The sequence below is a fragment of the Caloenas nicobarica genome, chromosome 1 (assembly GCF_036013445.1).
Source record: "Caloenas nicobarica isolate bCalNic1 chromosome 1, bCalNic1.hap1, whole genome shotgun sequence".
In the NCBI taxonomy this organism is placed as follows: Eukaryota; Metazoa; Chordata; class Aves; order Columbiformes; family Columbidae; genus Caloenas; species Caloenas nicobarica.
Window position 1 is genome coordinate 105,927,225 of NC_088245.1, and position 21,095 is coordinate 105,948,319.

The 21,095-nt window shown below is 35.8% G+C and overlaps 1 protein-coding gene across 2 annotated transcripts in view; it reads left to right on the forward strand.

Annotated features, from left to right (window-relative positions):
• The window catches only part of MOSPD2 (motile sperm domain containing 2), a 33,058-nt gene that overhangs the window by 1,180 nt on the left and 10,783 nt on the right, over window positions 1-21,095 (forward strand). For both annotated transcript variants that reach the window (XM_065640470.1, XM_065640463.1), the window contains exons 3-9: window positions 8,861-9,016; window positions 9,617-9,703; window positions 12,239-12,393; window positions 14,708-14,768; window positions 15,996-16,034; window positions 17,013-17,137; window positions 18,957-19,127. In XM_065640470.1, the coding sequence (XP_065496542.1) occupies window positions 8,861-9,016; window positions 9,617-9,703; window positions 12,239-12,393; window positions 14,708-14,768; window positions 15,996-16,034; window positions 17,013-17,137; window positions 18,957-19,127 (794 nt within the window). The remainder of the gene's footprint in view (window positions 1-8,860; window positions 9,017-9,616; window positions 9,704-12,238; window positions 12,394-14,707; window positions 14,769-15,995; window positions 16,035-17,012; window positions 17,138-18,956; window positions 19,128-21,095) is intronic.

Sequence of the window (21,095 nt, forward strand, 5' to 3'; positions counted from 1 at the left end):
TCAGAATTACTGAGGTTACCTAGTTATGACTTCTACTTAAGGGCTGCACACTTCTATGACTTCTTTGTGATTTGCTACAGCACTTCTCTTGAAAACCTGGAGAGTCTTGAAGGTGGTGTAACTTTGTTTCATATGGTTGCCCTGCTAACTTTCATACAGGAAGTTACATTTGCCTTGGTTAGAAATGACCTGTATTTCTGGCAAGACCACAAAATTATTAGAATAGTATCTTGAAAAAGAAAGAGCTTATTCTGCTATTTGATATTCCTCTGTGAATAAAGATGCCTTGGGCAGTCTTAAAGCTCAGGCTCAGTAGAGTGGAGGATCATCTTAAATTATAAATTCTTTTGCCTGTTAATGTTTTTGTATATTTTCCTGTGATAGGTGATTCATCTTGCTCTTTATTCTGTTACCCCAGAGTCACACTCATAAAAAAATTACTTCGGAAAGCCTAGAATTGGTTTGGGACAGTTTCTGCTGAAAGGGTGTATTACCTAGAACTATTCCTTAAAAATTTGGAATTGCACAGGTTTATCTAGTTGTAATGAAACCTGTGTTGGTTGTTACAGCCATTAAAATAACTGAATACTGTTGCAAGGTAAGCTGTAATCATATTTGCAGTATTTTGAACCCATTTGCTCGGTAAGCCCATTTTTGGGTCATGGTTTAGGGCTCTTAGCCCTTTTGGGAAAATAGGATTAGGATTTTTTTTTGAGTTTACATTTTTAAGTCCCTCCCTTGAATTTAAGAATGCCACAAGCAAATGAATGTTGTCATGCCCACTTCTAGTGTGGAAAACACAGGGTTTTATTTTTATTGTGGTCCTTCAGTCTTTATATGTTTTAAAATGTATTCTTCTATGCTTCTCTTAATTGAAAAGAGGTATGGAGGTGTATGTGACTTTCTGTGTTGTAAAGGTACAAAGGATTGCTTCATACCCAGCAATTTTAGTGTGCTATCAAAACTAAGGGCACTGTCAAGAGACTGATACTTTCTGTATAGTGTGGTCATAGAATTGTGGGCCTCTACAGAATTAACCTAATCCTATTTAGAGGTGAGCTGCAAGTGGTAAAATTTGAGTCAAATTTTCAGGCAGTTTTGTTTCTGGGGGATGCAGCTGCCACTGTTTTATTTTCCCTCTGTGGAAAACAGTGTTCCTGATTATTCTCAAAACTCGTTTTTGCGTTATGAAGAGATTCTTTCATATTATGGAACTTAGTTACATGCTTTCACCCCAAAGCAATAGCAGTTGTTAATGCTCACAAATGTTGTGATGGTCTTGCAGTGATTTTTGCTTTGTTGTGCAATGAAAACTTAAAGGGCCTTTGGAATTCTGATTTTTGGTTAAAATTATGTATTTGTAAATTATGACAGAATACAGGTGTTTTTAGGTTAAAGTAGAAAATACACAAATACATTAATATACAGCTGGTTCAGAAAAAATAGTATGAACTGTGACAACTAATAGATGTTGGAATATTTCACATAAAAGTTACAACCAAGTAATACGCTACATTCTTGACATTTTTTTTCAAGGTAAGATGGGAAAAGTTTTGTTTAGTGATTGAAATGACCAGAAATCTGTTTTCTGAATTATACGAAAAATCAAATAATAGTTTCAATAGTCAGATACAGTTTGGAACATACAGTGTCAGAGAACCTTACTGGCTCATTTCCCCAAAGCTTGCATGAGAACCTACTTGCTGAAGTTGAGCAAAGGTGGCCATTGAGAGGTTCTGGAAGGAAAGCTGGGCCACTGTGAGATCTTACCTGCAAAGCAGTGTTTAACGTCAACTGAGGTCTTGTGGTGGTGGTGTGTGTTTTTCTCTTCTGTAAATTTTCTGTATGTATTTGAGAGGTAACTTAAGCTTTTGTGAGGAATGTATATGCCTAGTAATTAAACCCCTTGCATTTCAGTATGGGAAGCATGCCTTTTAAAAGTTCCTGGTAGTCCAATAGTCTAATGAATGGTGTCTAATGTGGTAGGAAGACAGCACTTTTTGTCTTTGTTAGGGGCCTGATTTCTGTTGTGTCTGTTTGGGTTCTTTGTGAGAGTTGGTGATGTAAATGATTTGGGTGGTGACAGGAACAATGAAAACAAAAGATTATTTTCTAGTACTGACTGGTACTAACAATGCTTTCTAGAAAAGAGTCTTGTCTCTTTCCTCAGTGCATTTTCATTCCTTAGAGGACTTCCAAAATTAGCTTTATTTCTGGGCTATTACTCTCCATTTTAATGTTACTGTAGAAATTATTTATAATCATATCTTGACAGATTTTTCCATTCAACAACTCTTTTCCATACTGTCTTTTGCATATTTAGCACTTCTTGTTGCCTGTATTCCCTGCCCCTCCCCATTTGCATACTCACTCTTTCTTCTTTAGCCAAAGCTTAATTTTCAGAAAAAGACTTTATAAGAAAGGTTTCACACTCTAATTTAAAAGGTTAAAGAAAGTCATGATGAAATTTAAGCCAGTAGCAAAATGTGTTTGGTTAATCATATTGGCCATTTGCAAATACAATTTTAGGTATATGGTGCATCCTCAATAAAACCATAGTGATATGACTATTGTAGAAAACTTTTAAGCTAATTTTTGGAATACCTGCTTATGTCTGCTTATGCTCTGAAAAATCTCTTTTTCCCTGATTCTTGGCTTTCAGGCTGAGAAATGGTGGAAGTGTAAGACAGGAAACATGGATAGGATAAAAACTATGTTTTTATAGAAAGCTATGTTATGTTGATGCTTGAGCTTTCTATTGAAAGTAGTTTTTATTGGCACTGAGAGTGCTCAGTTTTGCTAAAAAGTTTACCTTCTGGAGGTGGATATTTTATTTGTTTATTGCTGCTTGATTTTGTTGAAATAACTCCTTATTGGGCAGAAATAGTTTTGTTTTCTTCGTCCTTGTCCCTGTATGGCTACTGACCTTCTTAAATTGTTTTCAGTCTTGCAGATTTCCTCATCTAACAATTGAAGGCACATACCTAAGTGGTCCTTAGCTTAACATGTTAGGCATCAGCAGACAGTTAAAATGGGTTTCCTCTTTCTAGACAAGGTCAGAGGAATAATTATGACTGTTTCTGACTAAAGACTTCTTGGCTGAAATAGCTTAAGGCAGTAGTTAAATTGAGAGGCGTTGTGTAATGGAATACTTGACATACTTTAAGTTGTATTTTCTAATTTTTTTTGTACAATGAAATGTTTGGTTTTGGTGTTGTTTGGTTTTTTGGGATTTTTTTTCTCTATTTAAAGGTATGTAGTTGCTATCCTTACTTAGTTTTGTGTATGACTTGTTCTGTAACATCTCTTTTTCTAGGTAAGAGCTCTTCCTGAAGGGAGGAGGTTGTGGATTCTGAACTTCTCTGTATTCTTTTACTGTTAGCTGTGCTGCCTGTTTTCCAGTCCTGTCGTCTGTCTTCTACATTTTTGTTGAATGTTCTCCAATTTCTATTATTTTTTCCTAAACCATGAATGCCAGAAGAAAACGGAGCAGTGCAGCATTGATCTCCTGGTGATGTAGATGGCACTGACAAAAAATGTGAAGAGACGTTACAATTTGTGTATCAAAGAGTTTTGTGAGTTCTTCCAGTGAAAGTTCTGCAGTGAAATTTGTGTTCCTTTAGTTTTGCATGATTCTGGAGTTCTGCTCAGAGCTGTTATCTTGTGTTATACAGGGTCCTCTGTTTTGAAAGAGTAATTAATTAATGAAAGTAATTAAGTCTCTTTCACCATAAGTTTCTCAGCTTGAAAAAGGCAACTATTAACAGGGCAGAATTTGGTCATGGAAAGAACAGAACTCCTCACTGAAGCAAGAAAAAGGAAGGCAAGTGACATGAAGAAGCTGCAGTTCAAACAGAACTTTTTCTGTCTTCTCCCAGTCTTCTTCTATGACTGCAAAAGTTCAGTGAGGAAATGAAAGTAACTTTAAGTAGCTGTTTTTAAACTAAGATTAAATAAAATGATGAACTTTGAAACTTTTAAAGTTCTGAGACCCGGTCAATCTTCTTGCTCTTTCAAATTTTCCTGAAGGCCGTTTTGCTGAGGGAATTAAGAGAGAATCATAGAATAGTTTGGGTTGGAAAGGACCTTCAAAGCTCATCTAGTCCAACCCCCTGCAATGAGCAGGGACATCTGCAACTAGATCAGGTTGCTCAGAGCCCCATCCAGCCTGGCCTGGAATGTCTCCAGCAATGGGGCATCCACCACCTCTCTGGGCAACCTGGGCCAGTGCTTTTCCATCCTCATTGTAAAACATTTCTTCCTCATGTCTAACCTGAATCTCCCCTCCTTCAGTTTGAAACCATTAGCCCTTGATAATTTTGGTATCTTCTCCTTGCTGTTGTCAGTGTTACTCCTTCATCTATAACTTAGAATTTCATTTTAATGCTCTCTGGTAAATGTAAAATTTGCTAAGTAGGTTATGCTTTCTCTTGCTGTTCTGGATCTGTGAGTCTTGATTAGGTTCTAGACTAGTTCAACTAGTTCAACAGAAAAGTCTTGCAGCATTCCAGTTTTGCCTTTTCCACTGGCTGTAGAACTATTCAGGGATGCAGTCAGGTTTGAATCTCTTGAGCTAAGCAGGGAACGAGGTTTCCAAGCTTGACAGTTGTCTTAACCAGGAAATGTTTCACAAAAGTCTGACACTGGAGTTACATACGTGGCTTTCACTAGCTCTTTTTGAACGGAAGTAGCTGTGAATGCTGTTTCTTGTGTTACTTTTGGGGCAAGCGGGGTGTGTTCCAAATACCTTAAGAAATTCTGTTATGGATTTATAGAGATGTTCATCTCCCTAAATAGAGGGTGTCTCAGCATCTTAGTGGCAGTTCTGCAGGTATGAAGAAATAGGCACATAATTTTGTAGTGAGAAAAGCATCAAAGTATGTTTACAGGTATCCTAAGTGACTAAGCTTGGAGACTGTCTGAGGTAAGATACTTCAGTTTATAGTTTCACCTGAATTTCTTGTGGGATGCTCCTAAATTTGTTTCCTTTTGACTTGTAAATTGTGCAGGATATGTTTAAATTATGTGTTGAGAACTCCAAAGGCCTATTTTGTTTCAACTAATGCTGTTTTGACTCCAGGAATTTCTAATAACCAGGTAACTGCTGGCAAGTGTTCCATGAGTGATTTAAAATTAGAAACATTCACATTATTTCACAGCACAGTTAGAAAATGAGTTTCCAGATGTCTACAGAATTATGGGAAATGGATTCCAGGGATGGGGCATCTACCACCTCTTTGGGCAACCTGGGCCAGTGTTTCACCACCTTTATTGTAAATTTCTTCCTCGTGTCTAGCCTGAATCTCCCTTCCTTTAGTTTAAAACCATTACCCCTTGTCCTGTCACAACAGGCCCTGCTAAAAAGTCTGTCCCTATCCTTCTTATAGGCCCCTTTTAAGTACTGAAAGGCCGCAATAAGGTCTCCCTGGAGCCTTCTCTTCTCCAGGCTGAGCAACTCCAACTCTCTGTCTGTCCTCATAGGAGAGCTGTTCCAGCCCTCTGATCATTTTTGTGGCCTCCTCTGGACCCTCTCCAACAGGTCCATGTCTTTCCTGTGTTGAGGGCTCAATACCAGCATTCTGCAAGGCAGAATCTGTCTACTTGTTACTGTCGTAGTATCTATGTAAATTCGGATTACATGTGTTATCTTGCTGAGAATTAGTTGCTAAAGAGAGGAATTTTTTTTTTGACTATCTGATCTGAATCCATCTGGCTTTTCATTTTTATGTTGAAAGTTTGGATAAAATATTTTCTCCATTCCTTTTTCAATTTAATTTTCTCAAAATATTTGTAAAGTTAAATTTCTATTTTTTAAATAATATCTAAGGTCAGAGTTTGGAGAAGCTTGTTAGTGGCCCATAAATGTGTGTTCTGAGGTGTGTTCCACATAGTAAGTGAATGTTTTTATATTGTTTGATACAAGATGCTCTATTCTGTCATTCTGACAGTTCCGCTCTCAAATAGATAATGAAAGCAAAGAGACCCTCAGAAAGCAGTGTGAAACGTTATCGTCTTAGTTTTTACCTGGGTGTATGTGTGGTGGTTTTGTTTGGTGTGTTTGTGGTTTTTTTTTTTTCCTCTCTCTAATTTACAGTACTCAAACCCCTTATACAAATAGGATATACAAGGGGCTGATCTTGGACAAATACTTGGCTGACTGATTAACTGCGGTTGCTCTCAGCTGGAAGCTGGTGCATGGTAAAGATTATTAAACCAAGTTGGAGCAAGGCACTAGAGACATGTAATGCTTTTGTTAATCTTTGCTCTTGCAAAGCCCTAGTTTGCTGTGCCTATGAGTAGCTATATATGGCTTGAATAGCTGATATACCATACTTAAAAGAGCCTTTAAGAAAAATGGGAAGAGACTTTTTAGCAGGGCCTGTTACAACAGGACAAGGGGTAATGGTTTTATGCTAGAAGAGGGGGACATCCAGGTTAGACATAAGGAAGAAATTTTTTACAGTGAGGGTGGCGAAACAGTGGAACATGTTGCCCGGAGAGATGGTAGATGCCCCATCCCTGGAGACATTCCAGGCCAGGCTGGATGGGGCTCTGAACAGCCTGGTCTAGTTGAAGATGTCCCTGCTCATTGCAGGGGGTTGAACTAGGTGACCTTTGAAGGTCCCTTCCAACCCGAACTATTCTATGAAATAATCCATAGCATAGAATAGCCAGCATACCATGGCTAAGAGGAGCCAGTGCTTTCCTTACTTTAGCTGATTGTGGATGTGCCAGCTTAGTTATTGTACATGGCAGCATCTTTGAAAGGGATTTAGGTTGGAACGCATGTTACACGAAAAGAGGCTGTGAAATCTTTCTACCCTTTTGAGGGTAGAAAACTTGACTGAAAAAGGTACTGAGCAACCTGTTTGAACTGGGAAGTTAGCCTTGCTGTGAGCAGGAGTTAGTAGTGAAGTGACCTGCAGAAATCCTCTCCAACGTTATATTTCTATGATGCTAACTTGAAACTAGGTACTGTTAGTGTTTCTCAGGCAAGCGTGTTGAAATCATAAATCATTGGGGTAATAATCAAATTTCAAATGAGCAGTTGAGGCTTCACAAAATTTAATACCCCAGATCTTCGTAACTTGTTCCCTCTGTGGTTGACCTAGAGCCACGGAGAAGTTAAACAGCATTTCAGTCGTGTGCTGAGTGTTCGCTTTACCGGGTTTAGTCAGAGTATAGGGAGTGAGCTGTCTGGTGTAAGTATGGCAATGAAGAGAGAAGGCACTGAAAATTGAGAGAGTTTTTAGTGAATTGGAGGCTTGTGGGTAGAGGGGAGCAATTAGAGGACTAAGATTGAGGAAAGTGGGATTTTGCTATAGTTTGGCTAAGGAACAGGGCAAGATAGTAGGATGGGATTATGGGAAGGAGAAATTTGAAACCTAGTGAAGAAGGAACTGAGTAGATAATGTTAAGTGAGAAGCAGTTGGATGTAAAGAGATGCATTGGAGAAGTGCAACTATAACAACTCTTAATGGATGGGTGCATTTAAAATGGGTATAATCTTACAGTTATTGACTAGTTTGTCACAGGAAACAGAGTACAAGTTAAAGAACAGGTAAAATAAGTCATATATTTCCATGTAGGCCAGTAAAATTAAACATATTAGCAGAATTTAATGGTGTATTTTTCTTAACATCTTCCTTGGAGTTAAGATGTCTGATTGAAATATGCATCCCTAAACCTTCCAGTCACAGTTCTAAATACTTATTTTAATTGTGATGGCCCTGAAAGTAGTTACTTAGAGTTTATTGCTGCTGACAAAGGAATAGTCTTTGCAGTATGTGGAAATTCTCAAATTCTCGTCTATTTTTTCAAGAGCCAGTCTTTTTTTTTTTTTTTTTTTTTCACGCTAATCACAAATTAATTTAAGTGGAAAGTTGAAGAGTTTATGGGGTTTTTTGGTAGTTAGCAAAGAGATGTGTATCAGCATCTGTTGCTTTTAGAAGCCTGTTTCTATCACGGGCTCTTACTTGATTTACGTTCCAGTGATGCAGACAGACAAAGACAAGCATTGATCTAAAAACTAAGCCTTTGTTTAAGCGTAACTACAATAACAATAGGTCCACTTAAGCATTTGTATTTACAAACTTTTCTGTTTAAATAATAACAATAAAATAACAACAAAAATCCAACCAACCAAAAAAAAAGTGAAGGTTTAGAGAAAAAAAAAAGAGCAGCAGCAACTCTTGTTTTATCTGAAGTACTTCCTAAAGCATGTTAGTCTATTGTCCTGTTGCTATCCTGAAACAAGAGCTTGAGACTTGAGGGTTTTGTACAACTCTAGAGTTGCATCTAGTTTGTGCTCAGTAAGGTTACAATTTATAACAAGTGAAGAGTGTGTGATCTTTGCATTAAACAAAATTGTTTTATTTAAAGTGATGTATAGTGCCTGGCCAAAAATAGTCATTTTGACATCTGTTCTCTAACATTTTGTGGTCTGATGTGCTGATGATGCCTGTAAGTTTGAGAACTCAAGCTTGAACTAGTGACGCTTAATATATACATTCATCAGTATACAGATTCTTAGACTATATATTAATTTACGTTAATTCTAAAATGTGTTTTTAGAAAAATTACACCTGCCCTGTACACATCTTATTTTGTAATGTTTTCCCTTTGAATAAGGATCCCAGAAAATATTTTTCTAGTGACAGTTATCTTGTAGTGTTTCTAAATATTGTCACAGTAGGTAGATGTTTTCAATCAATTTCTGATGCTATGCTTTGTCTGCTTAAGTTTGAGACTGTGAAAGAAATCTTATGTACCTAGTAGATGCTTATAGTGATACTTGACAAATCTGTTCATGTTTTCATAGCAAATACTATATTCTTACAAGAATTGATTTATTTGCTAGATAAATCGGATAAATACGATTCTAGAGATGTGGAAAGACTTCAGCAAGATGATAAATGGGTTGAAAATTATCTTATTTGGCGTCACGATGTTATAGATGATACATTAAAGATGATCGATGAAAGCTTTCAGTGGAGGAAAGAATATACCGTTAATGGTAAGCTATGTTATGTAATGATTTCAATGTTATATGTTGTTTTCCTATTGAACAATCAGACTTCTATATGTAGTTTCATTAAGCACCTTTTAAAGGTTTTGTACATATCACAGAGAGCTGAACCAGAACTTTTCTACTCAGATTAAAAAAAAAATTTAAAAAATAGAACTATTGCTTTTCATGTTGACCTGTCTCGCTTTTTTGTTGTGGTTCCGTAAGTCTGGTTTTTGTGTTGTCAGAATGTTTTGAAGATGATATTTATCTACAAAACGTCACAACCCGATTTAAAGGACAGAGCAAGAGGAGTTGCAGATTTGAGCAAAAAATAAACATTCACAGTGGTTTTTTTTTCTTATAGCAATTTTTAAAAATTCTTATTTCTTCCTAAATAGATCCTACTGTACAACACGAGAGGAAGAAGATAGTAAAGATTTCAAATGAGCTCAGTATTTGCATTAGTTTAGTAAGGGCCTTGGAAAGTGGTTTATAAAGACATTTTTGTATTTTGTTGCTAGACTTCTGTATTTTTAGTGGCTTCTGTTAAGTTACAATGTGATTATTAATATGATTGCTGTAATAATCTTTCATTTGGCTTTGCAGACTTGACAGAATCTGTCCTTCCAAAATGGCTGTTTGAAAATGGCACTCTCTTTCTGCATGGGTATGATAAAGAGGGCTACAAATTATGTAAGTTACACAGAATATAATATTTTTCAGTCATTGATCATTGTTTGTTTCCAACATTTTAGCATCTATTTTGAAAAACAAACATTTAAAAAATAGAAGTAGGTACACATTGGCAATTGTTTTTAGTAAAAATGGCAAGAAGTTGGTAACTTTGAGTATCTCTTTGGATCACAGAAGTGGTATAAGGAAACTTTACTAGCAGTTTTCAAAAATAATAAACCTTTATCCTAACTACAATGCAGTTTTTAACTTTCCTATTGGTGTGCATTGTTTCTGTATCTACTGTAGTGAGTATATGACTAATAGAAATGTTCATTCAATGCAGTGTCATTGCTTTTCTAGCAGCCCACATTCTTGCATACTTGCAGTGATTCACAGGAGGTCTGCAATGGTTTTCTTGTATTTCCATTTTTTTCTAATGTCCTTGGAATGTTCAGTGGCAGCGTGGACAGCTGAGAATTGTTGGACAATGAACTCTCAAGTTGCGTGATTAACTTAGAGTTTAAACCATAAGATTTGTTGGGAAATAGTAAATATTTCCTGAAATACTCCTGAGGTTTTTTAATAGCATATAATAGATGGGCAATATTATTTTCTATAAATGAATCTGTTGTAACATCTTGCATACTTACTTTTAATTAAGCTTAAATCCTGTGAGGCAAAAGAGGCTTTTAAAACAAATCACTCATGAGGCTTTCCAAGCAACAATCTCCAACCTCAGGGGAGAAAGAAAAAAAATGACTGTGTTTTAAACACTAATATACTAGTTAAAAAAAACCCGAAAATAACAACAACACAACAACCCACACACAAAAAAACAGAACAAAACCAAATAACAAAAAAAACCCCACAAAACCAGACCCAAACAAAAAACAAACAAAACCACCAAAACAAACAACCAAAACAAGCAAAACACGAAAACAAAACAAAAAAACACCACCAAAAAACCCACCATGACCAGGAAAATACAGCTTTTGTTCTATGGCTGTGTTTTGTCAAACTGTCCCTTTTCTTATCATTGTCAGATATTAGTGCTGTATAAAAAAAAAAAAAAAATTGCTGCTTTGTTATGCTTCATGATTCTCTTTTAGCCTCCGTGGTAAGTATTCAAGGATGACTGGTAGTGATACCTTTTTATAGCATTTAGAAAGATGAGCATGAGTATACTGGGTGGTTCAATTTGGTGAAATTATGGTGGGGGGGGAAGTAGAAAAAAACCTGGTTTTCTTGCATCAGTGCTGGAAATGAGAAAATTATGCAATTGTTTCATGACAAGGATGTGTAAGTCGGCTTAATATTGATTTCTGATTTTGTGGTCACTGAAATGTAACTAATGCTTCTTTTTCCGTACTTGAAGTGTTTCTTCTGTGAATGTTAATTGGGTCAGAATATCTGACTTGTTATACAAATTCAGATTGTTTCGTGGTTAAGAGTTCCTGCTTAGTCAACATTTGAGAAATGTATTTCGTGGGCCACGTGCTCTGTTCTCATTCTGTTATGCAAAACAGGCATTTTAAAGTATAAAGAACTTCTTCAAGAATTACTGGTTACTTTCACAAGAGTCCTGTGTTTGAATAGGGCTATATTTTTGAAATTCTGAACTTACAGCATCTAGTTAATATGCTATGTTTAAAAAGAATAGTTTTCCTTACATGAACCATAAAATATTTTTATTTGCACTTGGGAATAAAAGGCATGGAGAAGAAATTTGTTTGGTTTTTTTTTTAGTAAGACTTTCCAAGTTTCAGGGAGAAAAATATTGGACTATATCTGCAATTATTTTCAGGGCTTGTCTAATTTTGGTATTGTAGAGGTACCAAACATGAAGACTGTTCTTCACATTGCTGCCCTGAGTACTGCTTTTGTCACTCCATTGTATAATTGGTAATTTGGTTTTAGACTCTTTTGTAAATTTCGGTACTTTGGAATATGCTACTTTTCATGGAAAAACTTGTCTCTGCGTGACTCATTTCTTATTCCAGAAGGGTATGTATTGGACTTTCATTGCTTATCTTCTGGATTTTTTTAAATTTTATTTTGGAAAGGTCTGTTGGTTTTTTATATAATTCATAATGTATGTATAAATAGTTTTTCAAACACGTCCACTACAATGCTATATAAAATTAAGCAAAAGAAACATACATTTCACAACTGCAACAATACTTAGAATATATACAGAACATAATATCATATTTGAGGACCAGATGATTTAATTTGAAGTTATGAAATAATGATGTAGTTATGTGGTCTTTAAGTATATGAAAAGTATTTTTCCACTTTACTCTTCTGTAATTCTTTGTATTTTCAATTTTTAAGAAGTTCCAATATAGAAATGTGAGCAAGGAAAAGAGATGTGTGGAAAGGTATGCAGTTGTTTTTCTGGGTGTTCGGTGGCTACAAAATCAGTAGAAATGTAGAATACAAACTCAGGAGTGATACATTTCAGTGCGTCCTCTATAGTTATTTGCATGATGTTTTCCATTAATTTGGATCTCTAGTTTCATTTTTGTGTGTGTTTTTCTTTCTTCTCACAAGTTTGGTTCAGAGTGAAACATCATACGAGAGATCCTAAACAGCAACTTGAGAAAAAGAAACTGGTAGCTTTTTGGTTAGAACATTATGCCAAGAGAGATCATGGAAAGCCCCTAACAGTGGTATTCGACATGTCTGAAACAGGAATCAGTCATATAGTAAGTATTTTGATTATGTTTTTCCAATTGCTTTCTGAATTATTTAAACTGTGTCCCCAGGAAAAGGGGAGTCCCCATGCAGTCCTTGACACCTAAAGAACTTAACAATTGCTCCCATCAGTGATATGTCTTCCAGTGACATGCGCGCTTTCCGAAATCTTTTGTTACATTTTAGGTCTTGTACAGCACACTGAAAACTTGATTTTAGTTTGGTGACTGAGTCAAAGTGAATATACATAGTAGTTGCTCACCAGCTGGGTTTGTCAGTCATCATGAATGACAGTAGTAGAATTTAGTTGTAAGAATCCAAAAGGCAATAGGCTGAGCCATCTTTTATTGTGAGTACTGCTTATCCTAAAAGGACTTGGATTTCCAAGTTCTTTTCCAGAGCATGCTTCATTTGTTTGTTCCATTGCTGTGGACATCTACTATGTTGCTTTTATCACTGGTATGCATCCATGCCACTTATGGCTCATACCTTGTTGCACCACTTCAGGTAACTGGAGTACATGCAGTTACTGAATGGCCTGTACTTCTAATTCTAGATTTAATTAAAATAATGGATCCATCCTCCTAATATCTTATGGTACTGCTTTTGCATAGGCAGTGGAATAAAAAGCAGCATCCTTGTTAATGAACAGGAGATTCTGATCATTACTTGGAAATCTGTCACTGTTTTTATGCTCTTAAATGAATGATACTGTATTTGGTACAAGCAACAGCTAGGTGAGATAAATGTTCCTATTGAAGGCTACCTTCTGGCTCTGAAGATATCAAGTTTTGGTTAGTTTCTAGTTGCTGAAGCTACTAATAAAGCTTTCAGGTTGTGTGCATTCTTATACAGGGTGTTGGGTTTTTTTCTCTTTGTCTACAAATCTTGTAACAGCATGTTTACATCAAGCTAGGAGCCTGTTCCGCATAGCATTTTTACTTTATGGTGGGCTTTGGATCCTCCATCAGCAATATATTTTGTACTATTTCTGAAAGTAGTAGTAGTGGTCACTTCTGTTAGAAGGACTTGGGAAAGTATGAGTACTCATGGCAGACTTCCCACCTTACCACAATAAGGTACTTTGGTTAGGTATCTCTTACTCTGTTATCAATACCTGTTTCATATAATGCCCGTTTTACACTTTACTGTGTAGTCAGTTCTATTATACCTGGATTTTGAAATAGAGCCTTGGCTGTACTGTTTCTGAGAGTCTTCTCACTGGATGGAATCACTCTGAAAATAAGTGATATACAAGAATAATAGAATTGCATCATAATTTGGGTTGGAAGAGACCTTAAAAGATCACCTAGCTCCAGCTACCTTGCTATGGGTAGGGACACCTTTCACTAGACCAGGTTGCTCGAAGCCCCATCCAACCTGACTTTGTGGATGGGGCATCCACAGCTTCACTGGGCAACGTGTTCCAGTGCCTCACAACCCTCATGGTGAAGAATTTCTTCCAAATATCTAACCTGAATCAGTTGAAATATAAGCTTTCAGTTGAAAGTCGTTACCCCTTGGTCTGTCACTACATACCCTTGTAAAAAGTCCCTCTCCAGCCTTCCTATAGGTCCCCTTTAGGTACTGGAAGGCTATTATAAGGTCTCCCCAGAGCCTTCTCTTCTCCAGGCTGAACAGCCCCAAATCTCTCAGACTATCCTCACAGGAGAGCTGTTCCAGCCCTCTGATCGTCTTCATGACCCTCTTGTGAACTCAGTCCAACAGGTCCATGTCTGTCTTATGTTGGGGGCCCCAGCTCTTTGGACTCCTACCTCTGCCCAGAATTTCTTTTCATACCACAAATGAATATTCAAGCTACTACTAAAACCAAAAATTCTCTTTAAATGAAAACTTTTTTTTTTTTCCCCCCTCTGGAAGATTCGGAGTGCAGTAGTATATTGAACAATATGCAAGAGAAGTCGTTGAAGGGAAATTTAAGTATGTTGAGTGCTCACCCTTGTAAAGCTTTAAAATAATTTGTCAAGCGTCTCTAGTGATAAAGATTTATTATTCCTGTATATTTCCTGTAGAGTTTAAATCCTGCTGATACTCTGCAGAGGTTTAGATACCTAACTTATTGCATTGATAACATCTGTTGACTTCTTTCTTAGATCTTTCTTAGAGCTAAGTTTGAGCACAATCCTGCAGCAATTTAATGAAGTGAAAAGTGTTGCATTGACTTTGGATGTGTATGTGTAAAATTTCAATATAGATGATTGCAATGTAAGTGTCTTGTACTATTCAATAAATGCCTTAGCTTGACTAAGCCTATATTTGTAATGTTTAGATTAACAGTGTGTTTGCTCTATGCTCTTATTTTAGGACTTAGATTTCGTTCGGTTTATTGTCAACTGTTTTACAGATTATTACCCAAACTTCCTCAGTAAGTATTGTATATTAAATCTGAAGTACTGTAGACTTGTGTAATAAGAGCGTTTTATAATATTACAGATGATGGAGGAGACCAAGACTTTTTGCATGTGCTTTATGAGGTAACTGCATGGAATGCGTGGACATTACAAATTCAGAATATTTTCGTGCTCATAAGTCAGCACAAATTTGTATTGTAGATAAACTCTACATTCATCAAAAATCAACTAGGTTTTCATGAAATAACAATCTAAGACATGTTTTTACAGATTAAAAATTGATATAAGCATCTAATAGAACTGAATTGGCCTTTTTTTTCCTTTGCTTCTTGTTACTTGGAAAGAAGCTTTGCAAACTTGCGTGACAGTTTGTATCTTTAGGAGTCTTCAGAGGACAAAGTGCATGGCTGTAGAAAATTTTAGGCAGCAATGGTTTACTCTGAACAGGAATAAGGCATGTTGTTTACACACTTGGAAAAACCTGTATGCTTGCCTGCTGTTTTTTTTTTTATGGACAGGAAATCACTGAATAGTTTTTGCTAGTACATCCTAAATGAGTTATAAATTTTAAGCGAACATGTGTACGTGAATATTGAAATTCTGTACAGCGACTGCTTAAATTCTGAATATTAGATTTCAGCTTGCTGCTCAAAATTCATAACTTTGGTCAAATATCAAACTAAAGGCAAGTGCAACATTATGGTTTTGGTTTTTTTTGACATTTGAGAGAAAAATTTTGGGACATTTCTGAGTCTACTAACTTTTCAGACTTATGATAAAACAGAGGTTGGAAAAAAATGTAGATTTGCAAAGACTTGCTATTTGTTTCTTTGGGAAGAAGAGGTGCTGAATATAACAGTTAGACTTTCTTTACCATTAATAGTTGCTTTTCTAGGTCAGGTTGAGATTTTACTTTTCTCTGCTTTATTTGAGGAGATTACTTCTTAGTAACAGTGTGTCAGAAAAGTAGCATCCCAGAGAAGTATATTAACAGTCTGTAACTTAGAATTTTATTATCTGTTTTCCACCCAAACAGCAAATGTTTTTATATAGTAATAGAAATAGGTTTATACATGTTGAAAACAACCATATAAAATTGCTCCTACAGGGATGTGAACATGGCGGTTTCTAAAACTGAGTATTCATTATTTACATGGCCATTATTGCTGTGCCGCCTCTTAAACAGAGAAATACACAACACTTGGTATTCAGATTGTTTCCTGTTCTTTTTGTCCTTTCAGCAAAGATAGTGATCTTTGAAATGCCATGGATAATGAATGGTGAGTTGTTTGGTGGTTTTGTTTGTTTTGGTTTTTTAGATCGTTATAACTCTTTAAAATTAGTAGCATAAATAGGAATCATTTTTCTGCTCTGTGTAGATACAGCTGAATGGTGGAACATGTTAAACATGCATCTTTAAATCTGTCAGTTTGTAGGTTGCATAAGTTTGGGGTTTTTTTTTTAGTTGTGGGTTTTTTTTTTCCTTCTAGTGTTGTATTTTGTACCTTGATAAATAGGCTATTCCTTGAATGTTTCCAACTAATCTTTTTAAAGCTAGATCTGCTAATGATTTAGGAATACTATCATCAAGAAATGGACATTTGTACCAGTCAAAAACTAGAATATACAACTTAAGGTGGATGACTGACACTGGACACTGATATTGTTACATATGTTTTGATGCTTATACTTCAATAATTATCTTTAATTATAATGTACAGGAGAAACATGGTATTCCTGTATTTTTCCCATATGAATATGTATTTTTATGCTGGCTTTTTAGTTTTCTGTATATTCATGTTTTACCATCACTGAAATAACTCTGGTGTTTGAAAATACTTTGTAGATCTATACAGGTGTCCTTTAAAGCTGCAAAACATCTCAACTAGGAAGAGTGTATACATATCCCGTATCTTTTCCCTTTTTTTTTTCCTTTATTTGAAAATAAATTTGATTTTGCCCCCTTAGTGCTTTCCAAACGACATTCCAAGGCAACAAAGTTGTGATTTGTTAAATCAGAGATAATCTTTTAATGGAAGTCTGGTCTATCTAGATGCATCTATAGAAAAGTATACATCTATAAAATGTTTTCTCTGTAAGTAATACTCTTGCACTGTTTATCCCCATTATAAAGATACTTTCAGAGTAGGCCCTGCCATATTTTATGTGATGTAGCTAACTTGTGTTCTATAAGGGCTACCAATACACTGTAAAAAAAACCCCTTCCTGACAACTTACATATACTTTTTTTTTTAAAGCTGCTTTTAAAATTGTGAAGGGTTGGCTCGGCCCAGAAGCGATAAGCATGTTAAAGTTCACAAACAAGAGTGATGTACAGGAATACATCAGTGGAGAGTATCTGCCACCCCACATGGGTGGAACTGTAAGTATATTAACATTTCATGGTCCTTTTGTGATAGTTTGAGACACACCTATGTAAATTACGTATGTGGGATTGAAAGTTCACACTTCATGGATGTGAAATTTCTTGAAATTGTTCTGCAATGACAGTTTGTAGATCTGATTAATATATAATAGGTTAACTTAATAAGAATTTGATATCTGGCAGTCTTCAGTACAGAAATATTTTTTCTGAATCATTCATGAACTTTCAAGTCTTTGGAAACCACTTAGACTTTAGACCTCTAAAAAAAATCCATTTTAAGTGTCATTCTTTCTCCTGCTTTTTTTTTTTTTTTCTCCCACCTGATGAATTAGGGATTGTGTTGTTTTATGAAACAAGTTCTGTGAACAGAAAATGGGTTTCATGGCCCCCTGAGACTTTTCGTCCTTCTCCAAAGCTATGATTCAGTAGAGACAATCATATTGCAATTATTTTTCCTTTGTTGTCTCTAGGGCTGCATTTCAAGAAGTGGCTGTAGAAGATTCTCTTTTTTAAGAGCATGTTAGGGCTCCAAAGAGCGTGCTACAATCCAGTATCACTTTAATAGGACCTGGATCCTACTCTAGTGCAGTCAAAATAGCAAAACAGCACAAGCATCTTGTACAACATTTCATTTTTCACAAAACTAGTAAATCGGTTTTCATAATCTTTATCACAGAACTTGCAGAAAGAGGATGTTTTTCCTTCAAAATTATTCTTTGTCTTGAGAAAACATACTTGCTTATGGGTAGAGCTCTCTTGAGACACCTTCATTTAACTCCCTGCTGGTACCATAGTTTGGGAACTCTGGGCATGGCCCAAGTTTGCTTCACAGGAGGCAAAGCTGGGTTATTTTCCTCCTCTTCTGGAAAAGCTGGCAGACTAATTCAGTTTCACTGGGATTTAAAAATGTTTGATAATGCAGTAGGAACAGAGATCCCTGTTTAAACACTGTTTCTAACATTAGTGTAATAAAACTATTTTGACAATATTAAGAGAATTTCTAGATAGCAAAAACTGTGTCGTTTGGGGTTGTTTTTGTTTTATTTTTCTGGTCTTCCAATGGAAAAGCTACCTTTACTGTAGAAGCATTGAGAGCTTCAGTATGCTGCTTCTACGCTACTCAGGTGTCTTGAATATTGGTCTTTAAATTGATTTGGCATTTCAAAGACTGAGGTCTGGGTTGCAGGATATGTTAAAGGTCCACACACCAAGTTAAACTTGAGGGACTGTTTGGGATTGTTTCCTGGATTCATGGTGTGGGGTGGGTTTGTCTGTGTTTGTTTGGTTTGGATTTTGTTTGTTTGTCATTGCTTGGGGTTTTTTGTGATGTTTGTTTGTTTGTTATTTGTTGTTTTGGTTTCAGGGTTGTTTGGTTTTTTTCCCAAACCGTGGCTATTATGAAAATAAAATACAAAGAACAACTGAAGTTTTTCATAACTTTTGGAACATTCTTTAGAAATAGCTGTCGTAGGTTTTAAGCCACGTTTCCTAGAACTAAGAAAAAAACTTCCTCATTGAGGCTCTGAATGCTGATCCTCGATAGACCAGATTTTCTAGTTCTGCTGTGACTATAAATAACACCAGTTGTTACAATTTAGTGGCTTCATTGGGTGACTGTATTTGTTTATTAATGATGATAAAAAATAATGGTAGTGTCAGCTCTGTGCACAGGGGTCCAATTTAAAATGGATAAATGAAACATTCAAGTCATGTAAAACAACAACAAAAATTGATAGTATTTCCATTAAAAATACTTGAGAAGGCACTTCTCATCCTCCTCAATAACTGGTCCTTTAAAAATCTCCCTATGTTTTAGGATTCTTTCAAGTACAGTTATCCTCCACTGGTTGATGATGATTTTCAAACTCCTCTGTGTGAAAATGGGCCCATTACCAGTGAAGATGAGCATGAAAGTAAAGAAGAGATAGATGCAGAGGCCAAGGAGACTGGGGAGCTGAATGAAGAACACAGCCTTAATCAGAAAAAGGTATCTAACTCTGAAGGCTGAGGCAAGACCAGTTAAATGTTACAAAGTGGGACAGGAGGCATATAAATTTTGTTTCTTGTTTGGCTTTTGCTTTTTTTCTGCCCTCCAGTTTGACAAAAGAACCCAGCAAAAATGAAAATTATACTTGCAATTTCAATCTTGCTTCTTAGTCTGTGAAGACCAGGTTATGCTTCTGAATGAGTAAAATGTGTGCCAAATATTTAGTGTATCTCTGGAATATAGTGAATTGTACCGTATAATTTAAAATGTTTCTGGTTTGTTTTCAGAGGTTATGTCTTTCTAGTTGGTTTATTTTTCATCTTGGGGTATCTAGTGGTGTACATCTTAAAATACACCTCGTTTTCTCATATGCTTATGTCAGTATGTATGTGAGAAAATATTAAGTTAAATATTTATACTTTACTGAATGTGAATATGTTTTCTTAAATTATTGATAAAATCTCAACATATAAAAGTGTTCATTTAGTCTCAGGAGAAATTGTATCCCTAATCTGTCGATCTTGTTTTACAATATAATCTTCCTGCAGTGATGTTTATCCAGAAATACAGTTATTGTTTTACACAAGTCCATATGAGGTGATATTTAGTAATATGCAATGATAGTCAGTGGTGATATTGCTCTTGAAAATAGTAGGAAAAATCAGAATACTTTATTGTGCTTCCAGTTCCATTTACTGTTCTAAGTTTTTGTCAGAATAATTTGAAACACAGCTTACCTTAAGTAGTCCAGCTGTTCTTTGCAAAAGGAAGCTTTACGTAACCTTGGTGACTTCTTGACCATTGGACTTGGAAGCTTGTTTTGGTTGTAGCACAGCTCCCAAACTTTGATTCTCAGATATGGAAAAGTGGAGAATTCCTGTTCAGTGCATGAGTTGGCTTTGATACTTAATAGTCTCAGTGCTTGTTTTTCATTTGCTTGGCTGACTTCAGCTTCCTACTTAAGGTGTTTTGTTTGTTTGTGGTTTGGTTCTTTTTGTTTTAGCTTTTTCACCCTTAAAATAATGGTTTGTGGTATTTTCTCTTATAATCAAGGTGCTACTTGGTCCTTTCAATGAACTAAGATTGACACTTAGGCTCATCATGTATCAAATAATCTTTAGGCACATTTAAGGCCTTACCTTTAACATACTTTTAAAATTTCAGACCGTATCTTGTTGTTGTTGGTTCTATTTCTGTAATAAGTAGACTGTTGTTTTGCTTCAACTCGCTATTCTTCTGGTCACATATTTAAGAATAATACTTGCTCTTTCCACAGCAAGTACACCATTGTTTGCCTCTTCAATGTTATGTTCTTTTTCAAAATGTTTTTCAGAAATACTCCCTTATTTTCTCAGAATGATTGGCATTTCCTGCTTCTAAGTTGTTGGGTTTTTTTGCTTGACTGTGTCTTAATATAAATACTCAAATATTTTTTTTAATAAGGCCAGCTTCCAAACTAACAGATTTCAAGTGACCTGTGAGATATCATTGTCTTCGTTATTTACTGCACTACCAGTCTTTATATGCAGACTCTTGTCATCACTAAGATTTCATCGGATTTATTTTCTGTATGTGTACCTCCTCTTGTCATATAGAAGGGCCTGTTTCTTTCCACAGAGTAGAGGGAGCCATGAGTGATAAACTCAGTTAAGTGCCTGTCTTGTGGATGTTTCCACCTTTAGTGTGTGCAATAGTAATATTTTCTCTGGTAATTTTAATTAGGTTTATGTAGAATAAAGCCCAACAGATAACTAGCGCAGTCTATTTAGACACTAACCTTTTACTCTAATTGTAATTATTAAAAAAAGGAAATAAAGTTGCTGTGTGGTTTGTTTTTATAAAACCTGTTTTCTCCAAAGTCTTGTGTTCCTCTCATTCCCATACTTCGAACTTACATAAACTTAATTCTCTTCACGTCTTCTCTCTATAGAGAGAATAAAGTAGAATAAAGACAAGGCTAAGCAAACT